This window comes from Anoplolepis gracilipes, chromosome 1 (assembly GCF_047496725.1).
Source record: "Anoplolepis gracilipes chromosome 1, ASM4749672v1, whole genome shotgun sequence".
Classification (NCBI taxonomy): domain Eukaryota; kingdom Metazoa; phylum Arthropoda; class Insecta; order Hymenoptera; family Formicidae; genus Anoplolepis; species Anoplolepis gracilipes.
In genome coordinates, this window is record NC_132970.1 from 4,761,939 (window position 1) to 4,786,372 (window position 24,434).

General features: G+C 33.9%; 2 protein-coding genes across 2 annotated transcripts; both read right to left on the reverse strand.

Annotated features, from left to right (window-relative positions):
- Positions 1-1,626: 1,626 nt before the first annotated feature.
- On the reverse strand, positions 1,627-10,066 carry LOC140664637 (fatty acyl-CoA reductase 1). The gene is made up of 4 exons (XM_072889915.1): positions 9,848-10,066; positions 7,456-7,929; positions 4,023-4,250; positions 1,627-1,970 (listed from the first exon to the last, which is right to left on the reverse strand). Exons 1-4 carry the CDS (start codon positions 10,030-10,032, stop codon positions 1,652-1,654), a joined length of 1,206 nt encoding a protein of 401 aa, XP_072746016.1. The 5' UTR covers positions 10,033-10,066; the 3' UTR covers positions 1,627-1,651.
- Positions 10,067-15,610: 5,544 nt separating this feature from the next.
- Positions 15,611-19,056, reverse strand: LOC140667681 (uncharacterized). Its single transcript, XM_072895830.1, has 3 exons — positions 18,278-19,056; positions 16,588-16,869; positions 15,611-16,117 (listed from the first exon to the last, which is right to left on the reverse strand). Exons 1-3 carry the CDS (start codon positions 18,924-18,926, stop codon positions 15,675-15,677), a joined length of 1,374 nt encoding a protein of 457 aa, XP_072751931.1. The 5' UTR covers positions 18,927-19,056; the 3' UTR covers positions 15,611-15,674.
- Positions 19,057-24,434: the final 5,378 nt, after the last annotated feature.

Below are 24,434 nucleotides of genomic sequence, written 5' to 3' on the forward strand. Positions count from 1 at the left end.
TTTATCTTAACATCTCTCTCTCTCTCTCTCTCTCTCTCTCTCTCTCTCTCTCTTCTCTACTATTTCTCCCATTACTTTCCTTTTTTTATCTAATCGTCTCCTTTTTAACTTTTTTTTAGCTCTTTAATCCACAGTTCAGCTTCTCACCGACAGCGAAAAACTTCGTTTCGCGGAATAGACATACCCAATTATTATTATGAAGGCACAGTTCCACCCACCACGTCCAATTATATCCCGCGAAACTAATCCGCAACTTTCTTTGCTAAATTTCGCGCTCGCAACTCGTAATAGGATTTTGAAAGCATAACTCGGCTCAAGCTCCCACCAGCTAGTCACGCGAACGAAATTTTTGCTGACAACGCAAAGCGGAAAAAATCGGATGACGTACATTATGTAGTGATGGGAATATTCTACGATGGACGATCATACTATGTTATTATTACAGAAAGATAAAAAAATTTATACGGTAATTTGCATGAATTTAAAAATAATAAAATTTAAATTATACGAGATTTTATTCAGTGCATTAATATATAAATTTCGCACATTTATTAATATGAATCAAGCAGATAGAATATATAATAAAAGCAAAAAATATAGTTTCAAAGCAAAAATCTTTTGTACATAAATAAAATTATATGTATAATATACACAATTTCATTATTTTCACATTTACATTTGCCTAATAGCAATTTATTACATATAAGATGATTATCCTTTTATCCAAATAACTGTAGTTGTTACAAAATAATTATTTACGTAAATAGTAGAAATTATTAAAATTACGAAATTAGTAAAAATTTTTACGTTATGTTCTCCCTTTTTCTTATCGTTGCTTTAGAAATGAATATCAAAATATTATCATCACGCTGCATTTTCGCGCACGAGGCTTCGAAACAAAACGATCCTTATATCGAGTATCGAAAAGTCTTCGAGAGAATTCCACGTTTCTTTCCTGCGTTCTCGAGAGAAAATATACAAAATCTGCAAATAATATTCCCTGTTTCCCTTGTATCTTTTTCCATGGAATGAGTGCAAGTCAGCGCGGGGGTATTACATAAGAGAGAACGTGCGCGGAAATATGCCTTCGTTGATACTGTTATACGCGCGAAGGCGAGTAGATGTTTGTTGGCGCTTGGAAACTTTCACCCAAATGGTATTTTCTCATGTATGCTTTGCACGACTCTCACGAATATTTGCAAAACGTTACGTATGATTTTGACCAGGTATACTTTTAGAATCTATGTACTTCATGATTGGTCGAGATACTATTGATTTTCTTATATATATCGGAAAAGATCTCGAATATTTATTATGAATAGATATCGTAATATTAATATTGTGTTTCACGTATACTGTTAAATAAATTGAATGAAGCTATATGTAATACAAATACAGAAAATAAAATTATAAAAATCAAGAATGTAAATTTAATATAATTTCATTTTAAACTGTGCAGTATATATATATAGGTAATTGTGCAAACATATAGTTAATAATCTATTATAAATATATGTATTCAAATTATTAAGACATTGCACACATTACATCCTTCTTATTAAAAATTATTGCAAACTAAAAATCTGCCACATATTCTGTATATATATATATATATATAAATCTTAATTATTTATGTAAATATATTTCAGTTTTATTCGTGTGACAGCAATGTACGTGATGCAATGTATGCAACGACGAATACTACAGGCGCGTATAACAAGAACAGATTAATAATCCTAATGATTTTAAGATTGTCCTCGTTCACGCAAGACTTCTGGGTGGCGGCTGCAGCGCAGAGAAGATAAGCCTCGATGTCGATTTCCGCGGTGACCGGAAATACATCTTGATCTGCCGCCGTGAGACGTTGCTGTAGCAGGTACACGCGATTTCTCTCCACTGACCACGATCTCGATGAAATTGGCTTCAAGGCTTGAAGTGCATTACGAACTCTCTTGTACTCCGCGTGAATCCTGGAAAGCAGTAAAGGTTTTATCTCCAGAGAGGACCAATCGTTTTTTTCTTCTTCCTACCGTTAATGCTTGTCTCGCCTGATCCTCTCAAACTCTCGACTATTCGCGTCTTTTTCTTCATTTCCTCCCCATAGTATAATTTTTTCCTCTACTGTTTAGATAAAGTCGTATTTTTTTTCGAATGTATATAGACTCGGTACATACAGTAGAATGAATGAGATGTACTCAAGATTGATTTTTGAATGGCAATTCAATCTCAATTGAGAAAAAAGATCATAAAGTACCATTAAGCGCGAGCGGGATGATAAAAAACTTTCTTCGTCCGTCGCAAACTATATAATTTCCAATCCAACTTATTACGAAAGAATCGTGGCAAACTTGATGGGAGAGTTGCCTTTCAGAAGGAAGAAAGTCCGAACCAAGTTAGCGCGCAAGATTTACTCTGTACGTATCTGGGAGAGCAAATAAAAAAATGAAAAGAGTATTTGGCAGATTGAATGCAGAAAGCGAAAATATTTTCATTTGCAAATCAATCCGCGAAACGAATTCTATAACGATTTCTATAATGGCTGTATTTTTTTTCTTTCCCTCTCCTTTTTATTATGCACATTAAAAAAAAAATTATAAGTAAATAGTACAAAATTATTTACTTGAGATTTTATCGGTGAAAAAATTCTCTCGAAAAAAGTACATTAAGAAGGTGGTCACCATTTGTTATTGAGAAGTCCGTCGAAAATAATTACAAGAATGCACAAAGTAAATAGAAGTCGATGCGCTCGAATACGTTCCAAGAACACGTTTAAAACTATTTCGATGAAACATTCTGTCAAGATTTCCCGAAAGTTTTCTCTTCGCGACTACGACATCAAACCTCATTTCTCAAAGCAATCAGGCATCGAGTAACGCAACTTTCGCGCCCGGAGAAACGAGTTTTTCCATTCGAGACGCGATTTTCCTTTTCTCGGCATTCACTTGCGCGCGAACAAGAGTCGGTGAACTTGTTTATGTCACTTGCGCTTAAAATTTTAGTTCCAAATAACTTTTACTTTTACGATTTGCGGCGCGTTAAGCGAATGTGTGAACTATAACGCAAACGCACAAAGTTAAAGAGACCGAATATAAGCATTCGCGATCGCGATCAAACTTTCGCGCAGGTCTTCTCATCGAAACTTACTCGCGATCGTGAAAGTAGTTATCAGCCAACTTTGAAATTTCATGTATGAGCGGCTTTAACTATTGCTTAATGTTCGCGGAAGATTATCTCCGAGACGCATCGAGGTTTAACACTGGCTGCGATCATTCCATGATCTCTCGAATTTATAGGCGTCCCGAATATTAAGCGCCGAATGTAGAAGGTATATTCAACTTCAAGCAGAAACCGCATGAACGTTGTTATAAATAATATTCTAATATTTCCTATAAATAGAACGGACAGAGTCATATCAAGTTAACGGTTCTCATCAAATGGTTACGAGAATAGCGTACAATTTCTATTTAAAGCTGCATATTTTAATGTGATGTATAAGCTATCTATAACTTATAAATTGAGCCGTAATACCAAGTAATATCGCTCGTTATGCTCTCTTAGAATATGACTTAATGCCTTTAATAGTGTTGCATTCTCCGCACAAGTTAATATCGCGAGCAAATTTAATATTACCAGCTGTTGCAGAAGCGCTACTCGAAGCCAACTTTAAACTTAGACAATACTTCGTACAAGAGTAGCTTATTCGTGGCCCTTCTGCGATCAAGTAATATAAGAAGCACGTAATACAAGATTAATAGTAAAATTTACTTAAACTAATATAGCTAGCAAATTATCTCATTTTATAAAAATAATGATAAATTGCAAAGCAGCGATTAAAAAAAAAACGAGAAGAAAAACCTTTGCGACATTTTTTACAATTTTATAGCAAAATTAATGACAATAGTCAAAATAATATAAGGTTGTGTTAAATGTTCCGCGAGACTACACAGCAACAGCGACGTTGACGAAACTATGACGATAAATTCGTGACTCGTGAAATTTCGCGATAAATTTCGCGCTCGTACCTCTGTTTTCTGCCGCACAGACCGAGCACTATGTCGCAGAGTACGGATGGTAGCCATTCGAGGAGCAGCACCAAAATCCAGTGCAACGGCCCGATAGATGTCATTCCGCGAATTCCGAAAGTTGGGTAGGGAAAAGTCCAGCTGGCCCGTCGATTATTCTTAATCAGATCCTCCCACGTGCAGCCTAATGACACCGCGTTATAGGTCATCGGCTTCCTACCGTTGGATCTGGACAAAGACGATAAGGTACATGAGAGAGCGCACAATGTCGGCAGCATTTTCATTATCAGTTAACATCGTGTAATAATTTACCGCTTTATTTACAACCAAGTGTAGAGAATATTTTTTTTTAATGAGAGTTATAGTGATAATGTAAGTTCAGTATAAATATATATTCGCATTTGCATTATTAACTTTACAAGTTTATCCAGTGTTTAGACACTGTTGTATCTTTATAAAGTGCTATAATGTATATTTTCCAATAAGTACGAATACAGTGTATAGAATACCGCTAACGTAAGCAATCTGATAAATATGACGCAATGAAAAAATGCATTATATTGCAAAATTCGCTTAGAGCCTTGGATTTTGTCCATATGTATATCGCTAATGAATTTTAGGTTTTTTAAACGATTTAATGAAAATTTATTTTACGAATAGCAAGACTATAATTTACTATAATTTTAGACTATAACTTTATAAGATTTTCATTTTTCTTATGCAAGATTCTTTTCAACAATTATATGTAATTAATCACATTTTTGACTAGTGCAATTGCTTTCAAATACGAATAGGCTAAAGGTAAAAGGAAAAAAAACATGAAAGGCAGATGTAGCGTGCTTTACTTTTGCAAAGCGAATGCAATCAACTTATTCGCAGTTTAGTTGTTTGGAAGTATCTCAAAACAAAGTAAAAAAGTTGCTCCTAATTGAAACTACTATCAAATGTAAGACTTCTGGAAAAAGCCTGTAAAAACATAACTATGAGTTTTATTCAATTGATTTATTATCGATTGATTGAAATAAAACTTGCAATTTTAAGAAGCTTATCTTGGATCTTATTGTGCGTGCTGTTTAATTAAAACCTCGTATAAAGCAAGTAAAATAAAAGTAAGTTTTATTGACAAGATGCATCGCGCGCGAGAAAGGCTTTCGATCATAATCGAAATACTTTCTCTCGTGAGCTAACATTATCGTCGCGACATTACTTTTAATATTCATTTTATGCTGAATCTGTTTTCTCATTGATATGTGTATATGTATATATCGTACTTACAAATCTGCTTATATTTTTAGTTCGATTAACCGACTTAATGTAATTTAATTATTCTTTTCCCGATTCAGTGACATCGCCCAGATATTTTTTCTCGTCTACATCTCTTTAGGGGGGTATAGAAGGGTTTTTAGAGTTCTCAAAAATGAGAATCTAAATATGTGCTCTGTGCACTAATTAAAAATTCTTTCGTGAAAAGAATTAATTTCTTTACGCAGTTTCTTTACGCAGTTTCTTTACGCATCAACATCCGCGCATGGGCTCTCATTGCCTAGTATATCTTATCATGTTAATTATTCTTTTTCCAAGCAATGTAACTATCGATTACCTGTTTTTACACATACAATCTCTTTTAACCGATTTCTTCGGATAAAAAACCATCTTTCTACAATTTTTTACAAAATCCGAAAATGCAATGCTGAGAAGATTCACAAATTTAAAAGTAAACATACGCAAAAATTCTAAACCTCTTAATCAGCATTTACTGAGCAATAAATTCAAATGTTTTTTGTTCAATCATTGATTTAAATAAAATGCTGCCTATCGCAGTATTTTAATACACTGTAGTAGCATACGTGTAAAATTAATGTTAGCTAAAATGAATTAGTTAAAAGCCATCAAAGAAAATGAAAAGCGAATAATTACAAAATTTTTGTATAATACAGATTTGTTTTACGGTTTCAAGTTGAAATAATAAATAAAATAAAAAAAAATTGAAAAAAATAATATATTTTATATCTTTAATGCAATAAAACATGTTTTGATTAATTATGGATTATATAATGTAAATTGTTTAAAAGAACTGATTGTTTTTTGTTTCGAGATAAAAATTATTAAATACGGAATAATACTATTCAACTATTAACTGATTATTATCGTATTATATATGTATGACGTACTGTTTCTCAGAACTCAAAGAAATTCAGTTTTTTACATGAAAAACTTATAATATAGTATCAAGTAACTATGCTTTTAGCAAATTGTGGGCTGAATCTCGAACAAAAGCTAAAAGAAACGAATTCTGTTTTAGACAATTGAAGCGGAAGCGTCGGATTTGAGCAAAACAGTAATAACCGCGACAACAGTGCGCACATGTAAAACGTGTTTGTTCGTATCCAATATTTCGCATTGGAAAACTAGATAAGCTGTGTCTACAACAAATTTTGATTGCGATATGTTAACAACTGCAACGAATTGCGAAAAAGGTTTTATCTCTTTTTTTATTAACAATTTTATTTTTTTGATAAAACTAACTGCTTTTTACGGGGATCTCTATAAATCGAATATTAATCGATAGTATATGATTTTATATCAGGCGGATTTTCGTATCAAATCACTCTCTTTAATTTCTATTGATTTTGCATTTTCTGCTTCTGATAAAAATGGACAAGTAAAACTGTGTTGACATTAATTATATATAGCAATAGTATCTTTTTATGTAATAATTTTTCATTTGTATTTAATACCGCTTTACTAATACTTTCCTATAAAATCGAAAACAAAAATATGATAATAAAATCTTCTCTTTCAGCAACAAGATCTTTTTAAGAAAAACGCAAATAATTATTTTTTCGAGTAAAACCTTTACATGCTTTTAGAGTGAAAGAAAGTACACAGGTTGCGCAATTGTAAGAGAATAGAACGATATCGCTATATTCTGTTTCATGTCTCGTAATTAGACGATGTTGATTGTTGCTGTTCCGTAAGGTTGCATAACACCGTACACGTGCGCACCGTTAGTAAACGATTGACTTTCTCTTCTTAATTAAACATTAAACGAACGTAATATTTAAGCGCGTCTTGATAGCTCTTACGTAAATGAATATTTTAATGCATTTCCAGTGCAGAAATTAATTTACTACTATAAAATGAATAATGGCAAGTAAATTTTGATTAATGCTAGGATAAAAAAGAGGAAGTATACAACAATAACAATTAAAACTATCTTAATTTTGATTGCTAAATTAATTCTCCCTCTTTAAAAGTTTTTAGATGTTATTATTTTTCATAAATAGATGTTATTATTTTTAATAAAATAAATGTTATTATTTTTAATAAAAAGATGTTATTATTTTTAACAATTAAAACTTTTAATATTCAAGTATAATCACACAAAAGAGAGAAAAATAGAAATTATGTAAATTTCTCTTTTTTTACGTACATGCCGACTTCCCACGCGGCCGCGATCATCGTGTTCACCGCTATGTCCATCGGAATAATTTCAGCCTGAAACGACGAATTGCCGTAAGCAAAACCTGCACCAACCATAAGTGCAGTAGGTCCTTTAAGAATCTCGACAAAGCCAGGCTTAGGTTCTTTGTGAGCCGGTCCGACAAAGGAAAATCGCACTAGGGCAACGGGTAATTCAGGAATCTTTTCGTTTTGCAGGTTTTCCATTATCAGGCCGCGATGCCTGAAAATGCTGGACGCTAGAGCGATGCTCTTGAGCTTCGGTAATTCCTGACAATATTCCAAAACGGTGTCGTGAGGTCCGCCGGCATGAAAGGCCACGGAAACCTCCTTCAACGAGGCTTTGTCCTTATCGCTTAGGCCGAGATTGTCGTAAAGCAGATTGCCCTCGAACGTTTTCACGCGCGAGATCGCGTTCGGCATCTCCTGCTTCAGTCGCTCGTACCTGCCGGACGATAATAACACTGGTGACGTAAATCGGCTTTAAAATTTACTGCCAGGCCGCGCTATCAAATGGATATGCGCAGCGGCGTGAAAAGAGCGCACGGAATGGACGGCGTTAAAAATGTAGTAGTGATACGCAGTTTCGAATTACGCGAAGCGAAGCTGTATCCTTGAGTTTATCTCGAGAACGTATTAAATACACTTAACGAATTAAGTAAATAAAATTAACGAGAGAGAAATTAAAATGCAATCTCGAGAAAAATGAATTATGGATGATGATGGTAGTAATTAATATTAATCACCGTGAAAAAAAAACAAATATTCCTACGTAACACTCTATATATTCCATTTGAATACGAAATCATATTGATATCATTAATTAATGCTTGTTTTTCTTTTTTTTTTTAAGTTTGACGTCTATTGAAAAATAAAGGAGAATATGCGGATTTCTAAAATATTCTCCGATTCTTGCTAGATGGACAAAAACGCAAACACAGCATAATATCTTGACGCTCTGAAATACGCTACAGAGAGATTTATGCAATCAGATTTATGCAGCGTAACTATTTTAAACGGAGTTGTAGAAGGAGTCGCAAATAAGACGTGGAAAATCCGGCAAACAGCCGCAGCTGAGAGCGATTTCAGCCAAACGTAATAGCGTCGAAGTAGTTGCACCTTGAACATTCGAGCTGCTCGTCCATTTGCATTTTCTCATTTACGCGCCCGGCGATCCTCTTTTTCAAGCGGAGAGAAACGCAACGATCCAATGGTAACTACGATTTCCCAGGGGAAGACAATCCTTTCGCGTGGATTTTAATTTCGCGAAATTCAAAACGCGGCGGACGAATTTTCCGCGCGGTCGCGGATTTTGCGAGGGCGAGAAAGAGGAAAAAAGATAGAAAAAGGAGAAAAGAGCGCCGCGCCGCGTATACTTCATAATCTTTCTAAAGGGAGCGTGGAGGCGTGTGCTAATGAAAATAAATCTCTCTCTGCTTTAGCCGTACTCTGCCTCGAGGGAGTCGCCGCACGATGCAACCAAGCGCAGAGTTTCGCCTTCGCGTGAATCTTGCGATGCATCCGGACGAGCGTTACGATGGACGAGCACGTAACCAGGCAAAGGTTACGCATATTTTCCTCCCTCTCTCGTCTTGATAGCATTATTATTGCTGTTGCAATTTCAGCCAAACGATCGTAATACGATCGTAGATGTATCGGATTCAATCAACGCTTCTTCCAACCGAACAATATCGTTCACGAACTCTTATAAAGTAAAAAGTTTTTTAAAGAAAATTTTCAGCGTAAATTGCAGATGTCAATTTCACTTTATCTTGTTTGTATTTTCGATATTAATTTTTAATTCATATTTAATTATATTTTAGCGGAGAGATACTACGAGACTGGCACATTTTCGATACATTATACAACGACTCACTTGGAAACAAATAATACTGACGTAGAATTAAATTTACGTTGAATGATAAAATAACATTTGGAAAAAAATATATTTTTTTATAAATAAATTTTTAAAAATTTCAATTTTATGTGTGCAACATCGTAATTTTTATGGTTACATAAATAAAAGTAATAACAATTTTTCGAAAAAATTTTCAGAGTGTGCTATTCTATTGGTCGCGGCCACATGAGCACACATTCACGAAAATCTAATTCCACAATCGATTCCTGACATAAGGCACACCACGTTCTCTGAATTCCCGCGGAAAGCCACCGGGTGCAAAGAAAGAGAGAGAGAAGAAAGAAAGAGAAGTGCCTTTTTCGGTTCGACGTCCTCGAGAATAAATTCGGCTCACGCCCTCGACCGGAATCGCGGGTCACAATTTAATGCTCACAAAGACGATATCGAGCGACCGACGCGATTTACAGGCACGAGGTGAACGCGAGAGGTATAACCCGTTCGTTACCCGGGCGACGCGAATATCTTCTTCAATCGGTCCTCGATGCTGAGACCGTTCTGGGATCTGAGAACGACGCACACCGTGACGTTTGGCAAGCATCGCAGGATCTTCTCCAGCAGAACACGTCCCAATTCGCTGGTGACTCCCGTAAGGAGCACCATGCGATTCGCGTACCACTCGCACAGAGACATTGTGGATGACTGGGGCTCGTTGGAAAAAGAAGCCGTTCCTTCACCGCGGTGAGCGCGTGCCACTCTCGCGGGTAATATTCCAGCAGGTAATAGTATCGTGAAAGAGAGAGGATAGAAATTTGCGCCGGCATTCAACCAGACACATTATTTCCAAGGACCTTGAATCAAACGACGAATAATGATTATAATGGTCGAAATATTCGACACAACATTGCGCAATAAAGTAGCTCTCTGCTACGTCGGATAATATAAAATGCTAAACATATAAATATAAAAGATTCCTAACAGATGTCAAAGACAAATGTTTTAGGCATTTATAAAAATTTAGAATGTCTTAAGCTTTTCTTTTTTTTAGACATTGTGACGAAAGTGTTCGGTTTTTTTGCATATATTTGCAAATTAAACTAAAGTTTGTGATATATATTGAACGTATATTTTAAATGCTTCCAAGTTGGCTTTTTTACCGAAAAATTTCTTAGTAAGCATTTTTTATTAACATAATCATACACATTCTTCGTTAAACTGTCTGCGCACATTCTTTTGTGGCGAAAACATCCAAAGTCATATGTCTTATTGTAATTCATGACTTTCTCAAATAGTTAAATCATTTTCTGCCAGTTTAAAAAAATTATTTTAATTAATTGAAAAATTAATATTTATGAATCACATTTACATATAAACATCAATCTTCAATATATCTGAAATATTAATGTATAAAGCTAGATTAGCAATTAGATTTGATGAAATGTGTCTTCATTGTTGCAAGTGGTTTGATGAATCGGCACAAAGGGATCGAATTGGCAAGGCAGTACGAATGGTTCATCGACATCGCTAGTATCCCGATGTAAATGAGACGTTTATCGTAGCTACATTTACAGGATTGCCAGTTACGGTGAATCTTAAATTAGCATAGAATCCGTAGCTTTGATTATGGTCGTTTGTTGCATGAGAAATAAAAAAAGATATGCTATAAATTCTCTTATTTTTGTTTTATAAACAAATAATAAAAAGCCTATTTAATACAAAATCTATTTCAACATGTCTGTTTGTCATGTTTCGATTCGTAATAAATAAAATCAATTATAAAAACCAGACATTTTTATTGGAAAGACGAAAAGACGATTTAAGGAGAAATTATATCAAAAATTAATACATTTAATAATTTTCGAAAGTCATCAATATTGACAATGTGCAAAACACTCTTAACCTTTTAAAAGGTCGAATTAATAATTAATTTGTGAATTAAAATGACAATTTGCCTTGTAAAATTAAAATTCTTCTTTTCATGAATTTTTCATGAATATAGTCACTATAAAAAAGTTAGCTTGATATAAAATAATATTTTTAAAGTAAAACAATTTTGAAGTTAAATTATATTCTGCAGAGCAAATCTTTACTTTAGTACTCATAAATTAATTATTAATTTAATATTTTAAAAAAGGCTAAAAGCACAATTTCAAAATAAATCTCAAAATATATTTTTATTAACTTTTGACATAATTTCCATCCAATTCTTTCTTAAGGAAATATTTTCAGAAGGGACGCATTACATATTCATCTATTACGATATTCTTATTTCAAAAAAAGATTGATTAATCTTTCAAATAATATTTTATTTCAAATGTTGAATACGTTTGTTTTGTGAAAATATCTATTTATGGATAAAGACATTCATGACATTCGGCGATGAAATGAATGCTCTACTAACGCAATTCGTAATTGATGTTACGATGGGCAATTGACGCAAATAGCTGCGACGTGGGAAATATTCGGGTTTTCGACGCATGATTTCTCTGTAACGCTGCGTTGCACCGGCCTCATTTTTCTCTCCCTCTCCCTCCCTTTTATCGCTGCACTATTTCCATGTATGAATATGTGCATTTTTTTTTGTCCCGGCGCATGTTTCGTTTTACACATACATGTCTGCGCGCGCCGTTGTTTTCAATGCCGAACTCGACGAATCGCGCTGCTCGGCATAAGCTGTTTACGAATGAAAAATCAAGTTAATTTTAAAGCAAACCGTAATTTTACACATATATGAAAACCCGTGAGATGTGAGTTTTTCAGCGATAATGCCGCCGAACATCATAAAACTGGTCAATAACGTTACGTAATATGTATATTATACATAATGATACCGTTTGCGTGCAAAGCATAAACAGGCTCTTGCGTTAATTACTTTTTCTGATGAGCTGTGCAGTTAGTTCGGTATTATCTGTAATAAAGTCCTATTATATCTGTCACACACATTTATTAATATAATAGCAGTAATACATGTTAATAATCAGAAAAAAATATGTATATACGTCAAGATATACAACAACATATATATTGATATATATATATAAGATATATAACAATATATATATTGTAAAATAAATTACGTTTCAAGATATACTACATCTTGACATAATCGATCGACTTTGTGATAAAAAAATCAAGGTTGTTTTTTTAATATTTCCACGTATAATATATATTTATTATTATATAGATTATATAATTTATTTCTAGACAGTTTTAATAACTTTTTTTTTATCTTTCAATACTATATGAAATGATGTATGTCAGATTTTAATAATAATAATTATAGAACGCGACATTCAAAAAAATATTTTGCTCTAATGTAGATTTCTAGATGTTTCAATTAAAATTTATTGCTACTTTTGATATCTGTTGGAATATTGTTTGTCACGTATAGAATTTATAGCAGCAATATTCTAGCAATACCTTTAGAAAATTTAGATCTCATTGCCAAATATTAATCACAAATATAATTGTCCTTGACAATAGGCCTTGAAGATAGGCATCACAGACAAATTTTCTGTCTAAATTACACTAATAGTACAGATATAAATTCTGTCTCTGTCATTTAAATTGCAAAATATATACAGTATTTGCTAATAATTTATCTGTTTCAGTTAATTTTTTACACCTAGAAAATTTTTGTTGAAGTTGCAAGATCATTTTTTTGAGTGAAGAGTAATAAGTTCTTTGATAATTTTTTAAAAGTCTGTGCATGACTCAGACTTAGATTATTATTACGCGTAAATTAGAAACTATACGCGGGTTTAGGTGCCAAGTATGTTGACCGAAAAGAGGTAACCACAACCATAACAGTCGACTCGTGTGAGTGCACGAGGATAGAACCGGTTTAGCGTGCCGTTGTATAACAGAGATAGGAATGAAAGTGCTCGTGATATTGCGATTCTTGGGATTGGCCGGGCCGAGTTATGTAAACCTGCGGCAATTTATTTCTCCTAATCCCCCGCGCCAGCACACATTTTGTCTTGTGAGAAGCAGAAAAAATACGATCGAGCACTACGTTACCTACTCGCTTTCGTTTCGACCACGCAATTGCATTTTCTCCGCTACACATGTTCCGCTCCAAACGTCTCAATTTCTTGTTTATTATTGTGCAATCCGCATACATAAAGGCAATCGCTTTTTCAAAATGCGCAGCCATTCGATTTTCCTCGTTCAATATATCGAAATTGACGATTATACCTTGACAATCATACTTTGACGAGTGATATTATAAATTCGAAAAAAGTAAGAAAAATCGCATCGTGCTTTATGCATTTATGTATTAGATCGCGCGGGGAAGTTCCTTTGGCGAAAAGACGTGGCGACGGCCCTGCCATTCGAACGCGTCGATGAATAAAACAGTATTGCCAGACCTTTTTTTCATTCAATCCGCCTATATTTTTTATCGTTCGACTTGGACGCGTTGCACGCACATGTTTCTTACACATAAAGATTTCTTTTGCGCCAACGATATTTTTTTACATTATAGGATTTTACAGTAGCGGAAACGATGAAGTAGGTAGCACGTAACACGTGTCACTCATCTCGTTCTGGTTGCATATACCGCAAAAATTGGATTGTACATGTCACACACGCACATACGATAGGACAGCATGGAGAACACGCTGACTCCAGGGATATGTTGCTTAACTGTTGATTAATTAACGCGACATAAATTAATTCACGAGGTTGTCTGATAAACCAATGGATTTATTTTCGTTGAAATTGGCAAATGACACAACGTCCACGTACAACAGAAAACGTGATAAAATAAAACTACGTACAACAGAAAACGTGATAAAATAAAACTACGTAACATTAACATTTATGTCATGACAAACATCTGTTTACTGTTTGGTTCTGACAGAATTTTAAAAATTTATGGTATATTTGCATATGCACGTGTTCGATAATTTGACTAATATAATATTTTTTATTGTTTCATGTGAAACCATGAATAACTAGAAATAATAAGTAAATAAATTTTATAAATAACTTTCCTTTGCAGAATTAGCGAAGATGGCGCATTATTCGTACCAGAAGTGTTAATGCAAAGGATAATTGCTGTTCCACGAGTTTTAACATCTTTAAGAATTCTCGTCTCTCTCTCTCTCTCTCTCTCGCTCTCTCTCGTTCTCTTTCCCAAATGTTTCTTCCGAGTGTTCAGCCTCGTCCGAGTTTACTTCACTGTTATGCTAAGCACGGGGTATGGCGTACTTGAGAGCATTGTTTTTCCCTTAGCCGGGCAAATAACCGTTAAGAGGAGCCGTTTGTGATAGCGTACGAAACACACGGAAACGCGCTATTACGTGGGCAAGATTAAAATTTGAGTTGTTACAGATACAAATTTCTACGTTGTGGCGCATCCTAAGTAGTCGGATATTTCTAGGTAAAAAGTAATATCCGCAGTTCATAATGCTTGATATAGATTATCATGCACATTGTTATTAAACGACTGTTCGTAGCGTCCACGTTAATTCGGTAATAGAAACTACAATAACATAGTTGAGCTTTTCTCTCATAAATTATGCACTAATTTTATTAAATAAGACAACGATCACAATATTGCAAATTGTTTGTACTAACCAAAATACATTATCGTCTGAATTACCGATATGATAGCGTTATATTAATTTTGTAGAAAGTATTTAACTAGCGCGAAAATTCTGTATATTACTACACAAAATTCAATGAATTTGATTAAATGAAGCTTGTATCCAGTATATACCGTTGTATCCAGTTTATACAGTAATAGCTACTTGAAAATAATTAATTAAATAAATAACTAATTTTTTATTAAAGTTGATGTGTTTTTCAGAAATTACCAAGAAGCGAGATGAATATTTGCTGCAAATACTAGGTAACTTAGATTTACATGTATTTTACATTTATATAGTTATAAATGTATGTATGTACTCCTGTTATACATATATGTATATCTAAAAATATTTTATTATGTATCAAAATATATTATTTATTCATAATTATCGGTTATATACAATATGTAGTTATATTTTTTGAGATTAATATTATAATGAATATAACTTATTTGTAGCTATAAATATAAGCTTGATTGGAATTAAATTATTTTTTATGCATTGTAAAAAACGTTGCAATGTGTAAGAATAGTATATTGATGACTTTAATTCTTGAACAATAATTTAATTGATATAACCTGAGTTATAACAATATATTATATATATTATTATATATTATTAAAGAACACAAGAAAGATTTTTTAAAGTGTTTTTTTTTTTGAGAATAACGTTCGAGAACAAAAAAACATAAATTGAATTAAAAGATTGAATTAAAATAAATAGAAAATATTTTATGAGAGTTTACATGACACTATAAACAGTAAAAATTAATAAAAAGTTGATTCTGTAATCACATACAAAGCTATTTCCGCCAGATCTGGTAATAATTTGAACAATTTTGGCAAACCAACTTCTCGTTTTTGCTTTCTTCTTTGGTTCGGGAGTGGCAGCCTTCAGCACTCTGTCAATGTCCGGACTGTAAATGCATTGTTCCATTTCCGGATTATAGACGTAACCAAGTCGGCAGACGCAAGCGTAATGACCGGGCAGATTCAGGCAACTCTCTTTGTTCAACGTACAATTGTGTATGCCGCGAATGCATTCATTCACATCGACACACAGTCCAAATCTAGAGGACCACTCGTGTCCAGGCCGATGACATTCGCAGCTCACATTTATCTGATTCGCTGTGAGTGCGTGGAAGTCTCGATTCTCCTTTCGGTTTAACCTGCACTTTCGATGCGCTGCAAACAAAATGCGGCATCTCTGAAGGGGGAAAGATTCCAAGAGCGGATAATTGCGTGCGTAGCGCACGGAATGCAAACGAGCATGTAAAGCTTGGCGTGTGGTGAAGCTTAAAGCGCCAGTTGCCAGTTTGTTGTGTTTGTCGTAGACAAAGCGAGAATTTCGCCTGTGGAGTTACATGCTTTCAACGCATATTTCACGATGTAATACGTTTCAGATTTATCAAGACAAATTATAATATAAATTACATATGGTTGTACGATAAGATCATCTAATGCGTCGACAATGTTATAAAATTAGAACAAGATTGGAAAATTATAATTTGTTTTTAATCAACTGTATACTGAGAGACTAAAGCTTAATAAAAATGTAATAAGAATTTTACATGACAGTGTTTTTATCAATATAATATCGTAATAAAATATATGAACAAGACGTTTGGGCGTGACAGATATCCATATCTACGCACCTGGTTGATTCTCAGCATAGCAAGGATTGCGTTGTGACTGGAAACAGTCTTTCATGTACCGGATGTGCTTCATGGGGCAACAATGGTCTGGGCAGAAACTGTACAGGGCGCAGGCGTACGGTTTCGTGTCATCCGCCCGTGGGTCCTTGTTATGAACGCCGTATTCATCCAGGCAGTTGGCGTGATTGTCACAGGGCTCGCCAAGGTTAGCTAAGTCCGGAATGCCCAACATCGTGTACCAGCACATATAATAGCTAACAGTAGTACGCCATTGGAAGCGTTCTGAAAATAGTATTCAATTATCTTTTCGCGTGCGTAGTTAGGTATTATTTTTATTAACTCGTCATTAATCATTTTATATTGAACGACTATTTTTCTAATGCTTCACATTGAGCGTATATTTTTTTGCATAATATTTATAATTGAGACATGTATTTGTGACATATGTCAAACGAAAATGTAGAAACGTTTATATATCGCAATTATAATATTTCCCGAGAACAAATAGATTTATTATATGCTATATAATATAACTATATATGTTATCATATATAATTAAATTGGAAATTGAAAACGGCCATTTATAATATGATCTGACCGTATATAATTACCTAAAATTTGACGCAATATGATCTGGCTATGTATATAATAATATTATTATATTATTAAATAATCTTATCTTATGTCTATCTGATTACAAAACAGATTTAGTCAAATATAATAAAGAATCATATTGCGTCACATTTCGAATATTATATATGATCATATAAAATTATGTTATCAGATCTTTTTTCTAATTATGTATGTTTACATTTGACCATATTATACTTATTTTTTCTCGAATTATAGCAAAATCTCTTATCCCTTCGTTAATCACATGGTGTATCATAGTACCCAAGCAGGTTCTAATACTTATTATAAACAGAATAATTTTTTTGTAACATCATTTCATATATTTTTCGTTGACCAATCAAATCGGATACATAGTACCTCTCCGCTATCGCAAAATTCCTTATAACAGTCAAAGTTGCGTGAGTACTGTTATCATTTTTGTAATCTAATAAAAGTTTTATAAAGTAAACTTTTTTTTGTTTAATTTCTTTATAATTCCAATTTTATAATAAGATTTTAAAGCTTAATAAGAGTTTAAAAATTACAATTGTTAAAAGAATTAATAATAATAAAAATTTTTAATAAAAAACACGAAAACTAGCGAACTTACTTGATTTAACTTTTTCAATATTTTAAATTGATCTAAGAAAATAAGTTAAGATTACATGTTAAAATGTAGAAAAGCAATTATTAAAAAAATTGATATTTGATTGGCATAAATTTTTCTTTGTTTATTTACACGGTATAAACTTTTTTTATTTAGAGTACTAACATACCCCACGCAATGAAATGAGTATATCAAAATTTCACGCGAATAACAAAAAGTAATTAGTGCTGAATTGATTATATAAACTCGTTACGTATCAAATCAACGTGAAACATACGCTCTCCCGGCCTAACGCTAAAGATCTTATATACATTAACAGCTGGGTTCCATTTCAAGCGAGTAAATAATACGATCAAGTCTGCTACATAGTTCGATTATTCGACCAGAAAACAATTTAGACGTTGGCATATGTAAATCAAGCTTAATGATCCGATGTGATTAGAAATGCTCACAGTAAATCGATGCACTTGCCGATTGGACCCTGAAATGGAATCATAGTAAGATTGTCTCGCCTTTGGGCGATCTGGCAGTCCCTTTGAGCGGCCAGAATTTGCTCGGTATTGTTTGCCAAATTCCATTTCTGTTCTCTGATGATCGTGACGGTGTCATCCTCGCGCCTGAGGGCCGTGAGTTTAATGATCCTTTCGAGATATTTCAGGCACTCGACAAAACTTGCGTCGCAGTGTTTACGCACCTCCCAGTGCAGGGATCTCAGACCTGGTCTCGGGAACTCCTCGTAAAGCCTGCTCGTGGCCTCTTCCACACTCTTGTAATACCGGCGATCGTAATCGTGAAACTTGTGGGCGCGAATAAAATAAGCCACGTCGCGAATCACTCGGTTCTTGTCTAAGCTGGAATCTGGCACGTCTGTCAACTCCGGATCCACGTCGGGCACATCACTCACTCGTATATTATGATCCATAACCTGCTCGGTCAGAGGTACTTTTGGCATTTCTACCTTGTCTATGTCCTCCGTTGTCGTGCCAGAATCGACGATAGTGGACTCCGTGGTAGATTTAATTGTGGGTGGCGACGGCGTGGTGGTAGTTGTTGTAAGCGGTATATGAAAAACGAGGAGAGAAATATAAATGAGATGAAGCATGTATTTGTCGAACTCCATCTTGAACTTTTATTTTTCATAAAAAGCTTTTGTTTTATCATAAAGATAAGGTTTCACGTATAAAATTTCTCTTTATAGCTTTTTTTAACTTATATTCTACTTACAAGGTGTATTTATAAGTCCAGGTATGATAATCATAGTTTTTTCCTAACACTCTCAATTAAAAATCATTATGATTAAAATCATAAAATTAATTTGAACATAAACTTTAATGTTTCTTTTTATAATTAACAAAACAAAGAGATTAAACTTCTGATAATAAAAACATAAAGAAGTATCGTCATCTTGTGAATAATTCCTTACAATTTTTTCGTTGGCCATTTCTCCCGTATGGTCATAATATTATACCATATGGTCAGAATTATCCTACATTTTTCTTATAAACGGGATTCTTCGCGAGATTTTGTCAATTGTATAAATCTTAAAAAAAAAAAATGTCTCTCACGTCGTATTTATAATAAGTATATATATTTTTTCCGAATAACTATATCTCGACTGAACTGACATTTTCTTTTCTCGTCGCGTTACACGGAATATATCGGTCGAGTGACATAAGAAACACGATGCATCCTATTATCTGACGAGCAGATGCGCGTTCAAATTACTTGAATGGCGAGGAAGGCACTGTCGCATATCCGTCTCTTTGCTTATGACGCTGAAAAGGTAAAATAAGGAGAAAAGGGAAGCGCAGAAAAAAGAACGAAAGTACACGGAAAAAGTTATATTAAGCCGTATCCACTATGCTCTGGCGTTACTCATCTCCCGGCATCGTCCACCGACTTACGGTTTACCTGCAGGTTCTCGCCAGTGTGGGTAAGTACCCTGTTATATTTCATTCAGCCGCGGCTTTATTCGGCCGGGTGACTCTGCGACCTCCCCTCAGTGTCTTAGCGCGGGCTTACGGAAACTTCGTAAAGACTTGGTATAGCAACGCGTAATAAGAGGCACCTTCGCGAAACGAGGTGAATCAACTTAGCCGGCTCCCTCAAGCGCGACTACTTTAACCCTTTAAAAGTGCTATTGACTTTATACTTCGTGAAGTGTGTTTTATAGCATATAGATGTACTGATAAAAATCCTCTAAATAAAGTTATTGCCTTAGAATTTACATATTTTCCTGTAGCGGATTATATGCAATGCTGTCAAAAGAGAAAAGATTAGTTTGATTATTTTTCACATTTCAATTTTCAATTATATCATATATAAAAATAAAAATATTTTATATATTCAACAGTATTAGTATTTTGACTGATAAAAATTAAAGTTTTAAATATATTATATATTTATTTATTTAATTCAAGCAAATATCTACGCTCCCTAGACAGAAGGTATCAATGGTACAGGTATTGAGCTTATCTTCCAACGAAACTTACTGCTCGTAAATATAAGCGTAAATTCGCGCGCGAACAGCCGCGGGCGAGTAACTCTCATCGAATTTCGTACCTGGCGTCCAGCGATCCTGGGAGATTCCGCGTGGAAGAAAAAGAGACTGCGGGCTGGCGCAGCCCCTAACTTCTCGCTCATCGTGTATTCCAGTCAGCACTTTCGAAAGACAGAGTAACGTTCAATCAGACGGCGAAACTAGGTCAACATTTGCTCGGTGATCTGAGAAAACGGCGAAATACGCGCACAGAGACCCCGACCGGCGGGTAAGAAACGTCTGCCCCCGCAGAATTTCATTTGATGCAAGAGCGATTCGAAAGTTTTGCCTCACTCTATTCACCGAATGCCCCATCGTGCCGAAGGGTTGCCGTTTATCTTGGATAATGGAGAGCAAAAAGGTTCGGAGGGGTGCTTCGCGATGGTGCTTATTAATTCCTTGGCGGAATTGACTGCGGAACTAGTTGGCGAATTACGGAACGATTGGCTTCATATTCTCGATCCGTTTGCGCCCCGATTATTATCACGGCGTGAAAATTGAAGGAAAAACTTTGCGGATTCGTGAGAAAAAGTCTTCTTGTAACGAGGACAAGTGTAAAAAAATTAATTTTACGACGCATCATTTCTCGCATCATCCCGCAGCTTATTTTATCGCGACAGGCATTAGTTTGAAAATTTAATTTCATATTAAATGATCTGTTTTCTTGCTGTGAGATTATATATTAGAGTGAAAGCCAACGTATATGCTTGGCATATGCGTGACAACGCATTTTCGTTAATGCATGTCATTGTTCTGTGAAGAGTACTTTTGAAAAAACGCTTGCAAAATCCATTGCAAGTTTCTACTCGCGCGTATATTTCGCAGAGAACAAACGCTGGTATATGTACAAATAGCGAAGCTGGAAAAAATACAAGTGGATCATATCTGCGTGGCGGTTCGGGGAAACGGTAAAATCCAACATGTATAGCTTGGCGTAACAATGGTGAGTGCCATTGGCCGATATGGCGCGACCACCAATATCGTACCGAAGCTCCTGCAATTTCATCAATATACTGAAATGATAAACCATAATAGAGCGATGTGTGTGATTTCATCCGACCGAAAGCCGCTGTGCGCAATTGAAAATACAATCTGAAAAGACGGATTTATTGAAAATCGGGGACTCTATCTTAAAAGCTTAAAGAAACATTGACTGCGACTTTTTACAAAAATTCTTCTTTTCTTTATCTCTGCCACAATTTTATCAAACAGATTATTGCAAGAACGCAATATTTTTATGGGAAATCTCGCTGGCCAATATAAATATCGTGATCAAAATGTACTGAATATCCATTGATCGATTAATCGAATTAATCTCTTTGGATGTACTCTCGTCTGGTTGTGCCCGAGTATTAAAAGAGGGCTTTTGGCATTTTATGCGCCTAGAGGATTGGAATTCAGGTACTGAATAAAACAATTGTCATTGCTTTTGTGATAAAAGAGAATTTATTCTATACGTTGCACAAAACTTAATCGTATGATATAAGTATAGATATGGATTTTCGGTATCGAGCGTTGTCTCGCGATCTGTTTAAGTTTATATTAGTTAATTAAATGAAGAGGAATGTGATGACCAAAGCATGTCGTGCTTCGCGCTATTTCTCTCTTCCGCTGCTTCCTCAGCTTCGACGAATCTGATGACTTGCTTTTTTTTAGTCACGTTTTGCTTCATTTATTATATATAGCTTTACGAGCAACATTTATAATTTTTTTTTATTAATTTAACATCTCAACTTTTTATTTCCTCATTACTTTTCCTTATTCTTTATTTAATGCTTATCTTTGTTGATTTTCTTAATCTTTTTTTTCCTAATCTGTCCTTATTCTCTTTTATTATTTAATGTTACATTTTTATATTTTATTTTTAAGTCATTAGATTACGACTTGAATACAGAAATTAATTGATATGAAGAACGTTGGCAGAATAGAAGACACGTATTGCAAAGCATGAGTAACTAAGCAACAATTGTATTATTTTTTTTTTCGTTTAAGTAATATTAAAACTCTGCTCGCGATTGTAAACGCGCACAAGGCGATGCTGAAGAAACGTAGCTCAAAATAAGCGCGAGTCAACATTTGTTCGGCACAAGTAGAAAAATACACGCTGCCGTTTGCGATTCCAACCCGCGGTATCAATTCGATTGAGAAGACGACCGATTGGGAAACTGTGCTGTACCGTTGATCCATTTCGATTCGCAAAACGATAAACCATAATGGAGAAACTCGCTTGTCGCATATACGCTCGAGATTACGTATTCAGAATATCCATGCTTTGCTCTGGAATACTCCAAAGATTTTTATACATTTCTACAGATATATAATAGAGACTCGTTTTTTATTTAGACCAGCGGAAGCTCTTAACTCTACTGCGTGAATCTTTTTCTTTTGTCCTACATTCATCTTTTAAAATAAATTTACAGGGAGTTAAAATGATAATAAGACAAAAGTATTTGTAATATAAGCGTAGAAAAATCAAATATTGTAACTATATCGGTTTAAATGTGCGAAAGACATAATATTATTTTTTAATTTCCTGCTTCTCTCTTGTAGCAGCTATTTTAATTTCTAAAAAAATATTAAACGCAATATATAGTGCTTGACAAAAATTTGAACATATCCTGTATTTAAAAAATATTGAGCTCTTTTATAAATAAAAAAATAAAACAATTTTTAAAAACTATTGATACTATGTTAAAATGAAAACAAGATTCAAAATGTTTTTGTAATTTTTTGTCTACAATGATTTTGAGTACCAACGTCATTTCTAAAAAATATAGTTTTAAAATCGTGTAACTCGGTCAAAAAAATCGTAAAAAAATTTTTTTAAAAGCGTTTTGTAGGTAAAATGATATAGTAGTAAAATGATAGTAGTTCATGAAATTCTCCTTAATTAAATTTTTCGAGAAAAATTGTTTTAGTGCACACGGCACATAGTAGATTCTCATATTTTTGAGAATTCTAAACCGCTCTTTACCCCCCCCCCCTCCTCTTTTAAGAGATGTAGACGAGATTTCTCTCAAAGGGGGGTAAAGAGGGGTTTAGAATTCTCAAAAATGAGAATCTAATATGTGCCGTGTGCACTAAGTAAAGAAAATTTTCGCCACATCTTGCGCATGGGCTCTCATTGTTGAATATATTATTATCGTGTTTGTAAATATTCTCGTCTACATCTCTCAAAGGGAGGTAAAGAGGGGTTTAGAATTATTAAAAATGAAAATCTAATATGTGCCGTGTGCACTAAGTAAAGAAAATTTTCGCCACAACATCTTGCGCATGGGCTCTCATTGCCGAATATATTATTATCGTGTTTGTAAATACGAGGAGCCGTTTATATACTTTCAAAATTATTTAAAAATTTTTTTATTGATCTATAGAATATTTAAATATACTGCTTTAAAGAAAAAATAGTATATTTTTTAAGACACAAAATTGAAAAGATAAGAAAATGTTTAAAAATTATTGATAGAGCATTAAAATTAAACCTTTTCAAGCTTTAAAATACTTTTTTAATTTTTTGATGTTTTTCGCCGAGTTGCAGGGATCTGAAAATAGTCGAATTTTTTAATACAGAATATGCTCAGATTTTTGTCAAGCATTATATATATATATATATTAAATATATGTGTGTATGTATGTATGTATATATCATATAAAATAAAAATTAATTTTTAATAAAAAATTGAAAATTTTAGAATTTACATTTTGTACATTAAAAATTTAATTACAGTTTGCTTTTCTGTAGTCATTACAAGTAATTTCAAGACATATTATTATTTTAATGAGACTTTCACGTAACTTCGCTCTTGCAAACTTTTTTACATTTTTCTGCACAAGCATGTTGAAAAATTTTAAAACAGTTTTCGTGTGAACCTTGTATAAACTTAGGAACACAAAGTTAGAAGGAATTTTCATTAAGGAAATGAGAGATATTCACTGGTATATACGTCGCATTATATAACTAACTATACACGTGTTTTTTGCTCGTGATATTTAAAATTCGTCAAAAAACTTAGACGTTTTTAAAATTATAATTTTCTGATCGAATTTGCTTTAAATCTATATTGTCAACATACATCGAAACTTTTCAAA

Coding starts and splice junctions, on each gene's coding strand:
- LOC140664637 (XM_072889915.1), bottom strand. CDS start 10,032: ATGTCTCTGTGCGAGTGGTACGCGAATCGCATGGTGCTCCTTACGGGA. Junction 7,930..9,847: donor AAGATATTCGCGTCGCCCGG/GTAACGAACGGG, acceptor ATCGTCCGGCAG/GTACGAGCGACTGAAGCAGG. Junction 4,251..7,455: donor GCCGCGTGGGAAGTCGGCAT/GTACGTAAAAAA, acceptor GTCTTTGTCCAG/ATCCAACGGTAGGAAGCCGA.
- LOC140667681 (XM_072895830.1), bottom strand. CDS start 18,926: ATGGAGTTCGACAAATACATGCTTCATCTCATTTATATTTCTCTCCTC. Junction 16,870..18,277: donor TCCATTTCAGGGTCCAATCG/GCAAGTGCATCG, acceptor TACTATTTTCAG/AACGCTTCCAATGGCGTACT. Junction 16,118..16,587: donor CTATGCTGAGAATCAACCAG/GTGCGTAGATAT, acceptor TTTTGTTTGCAG/CGCATCGAAAGTGCAGGTTA.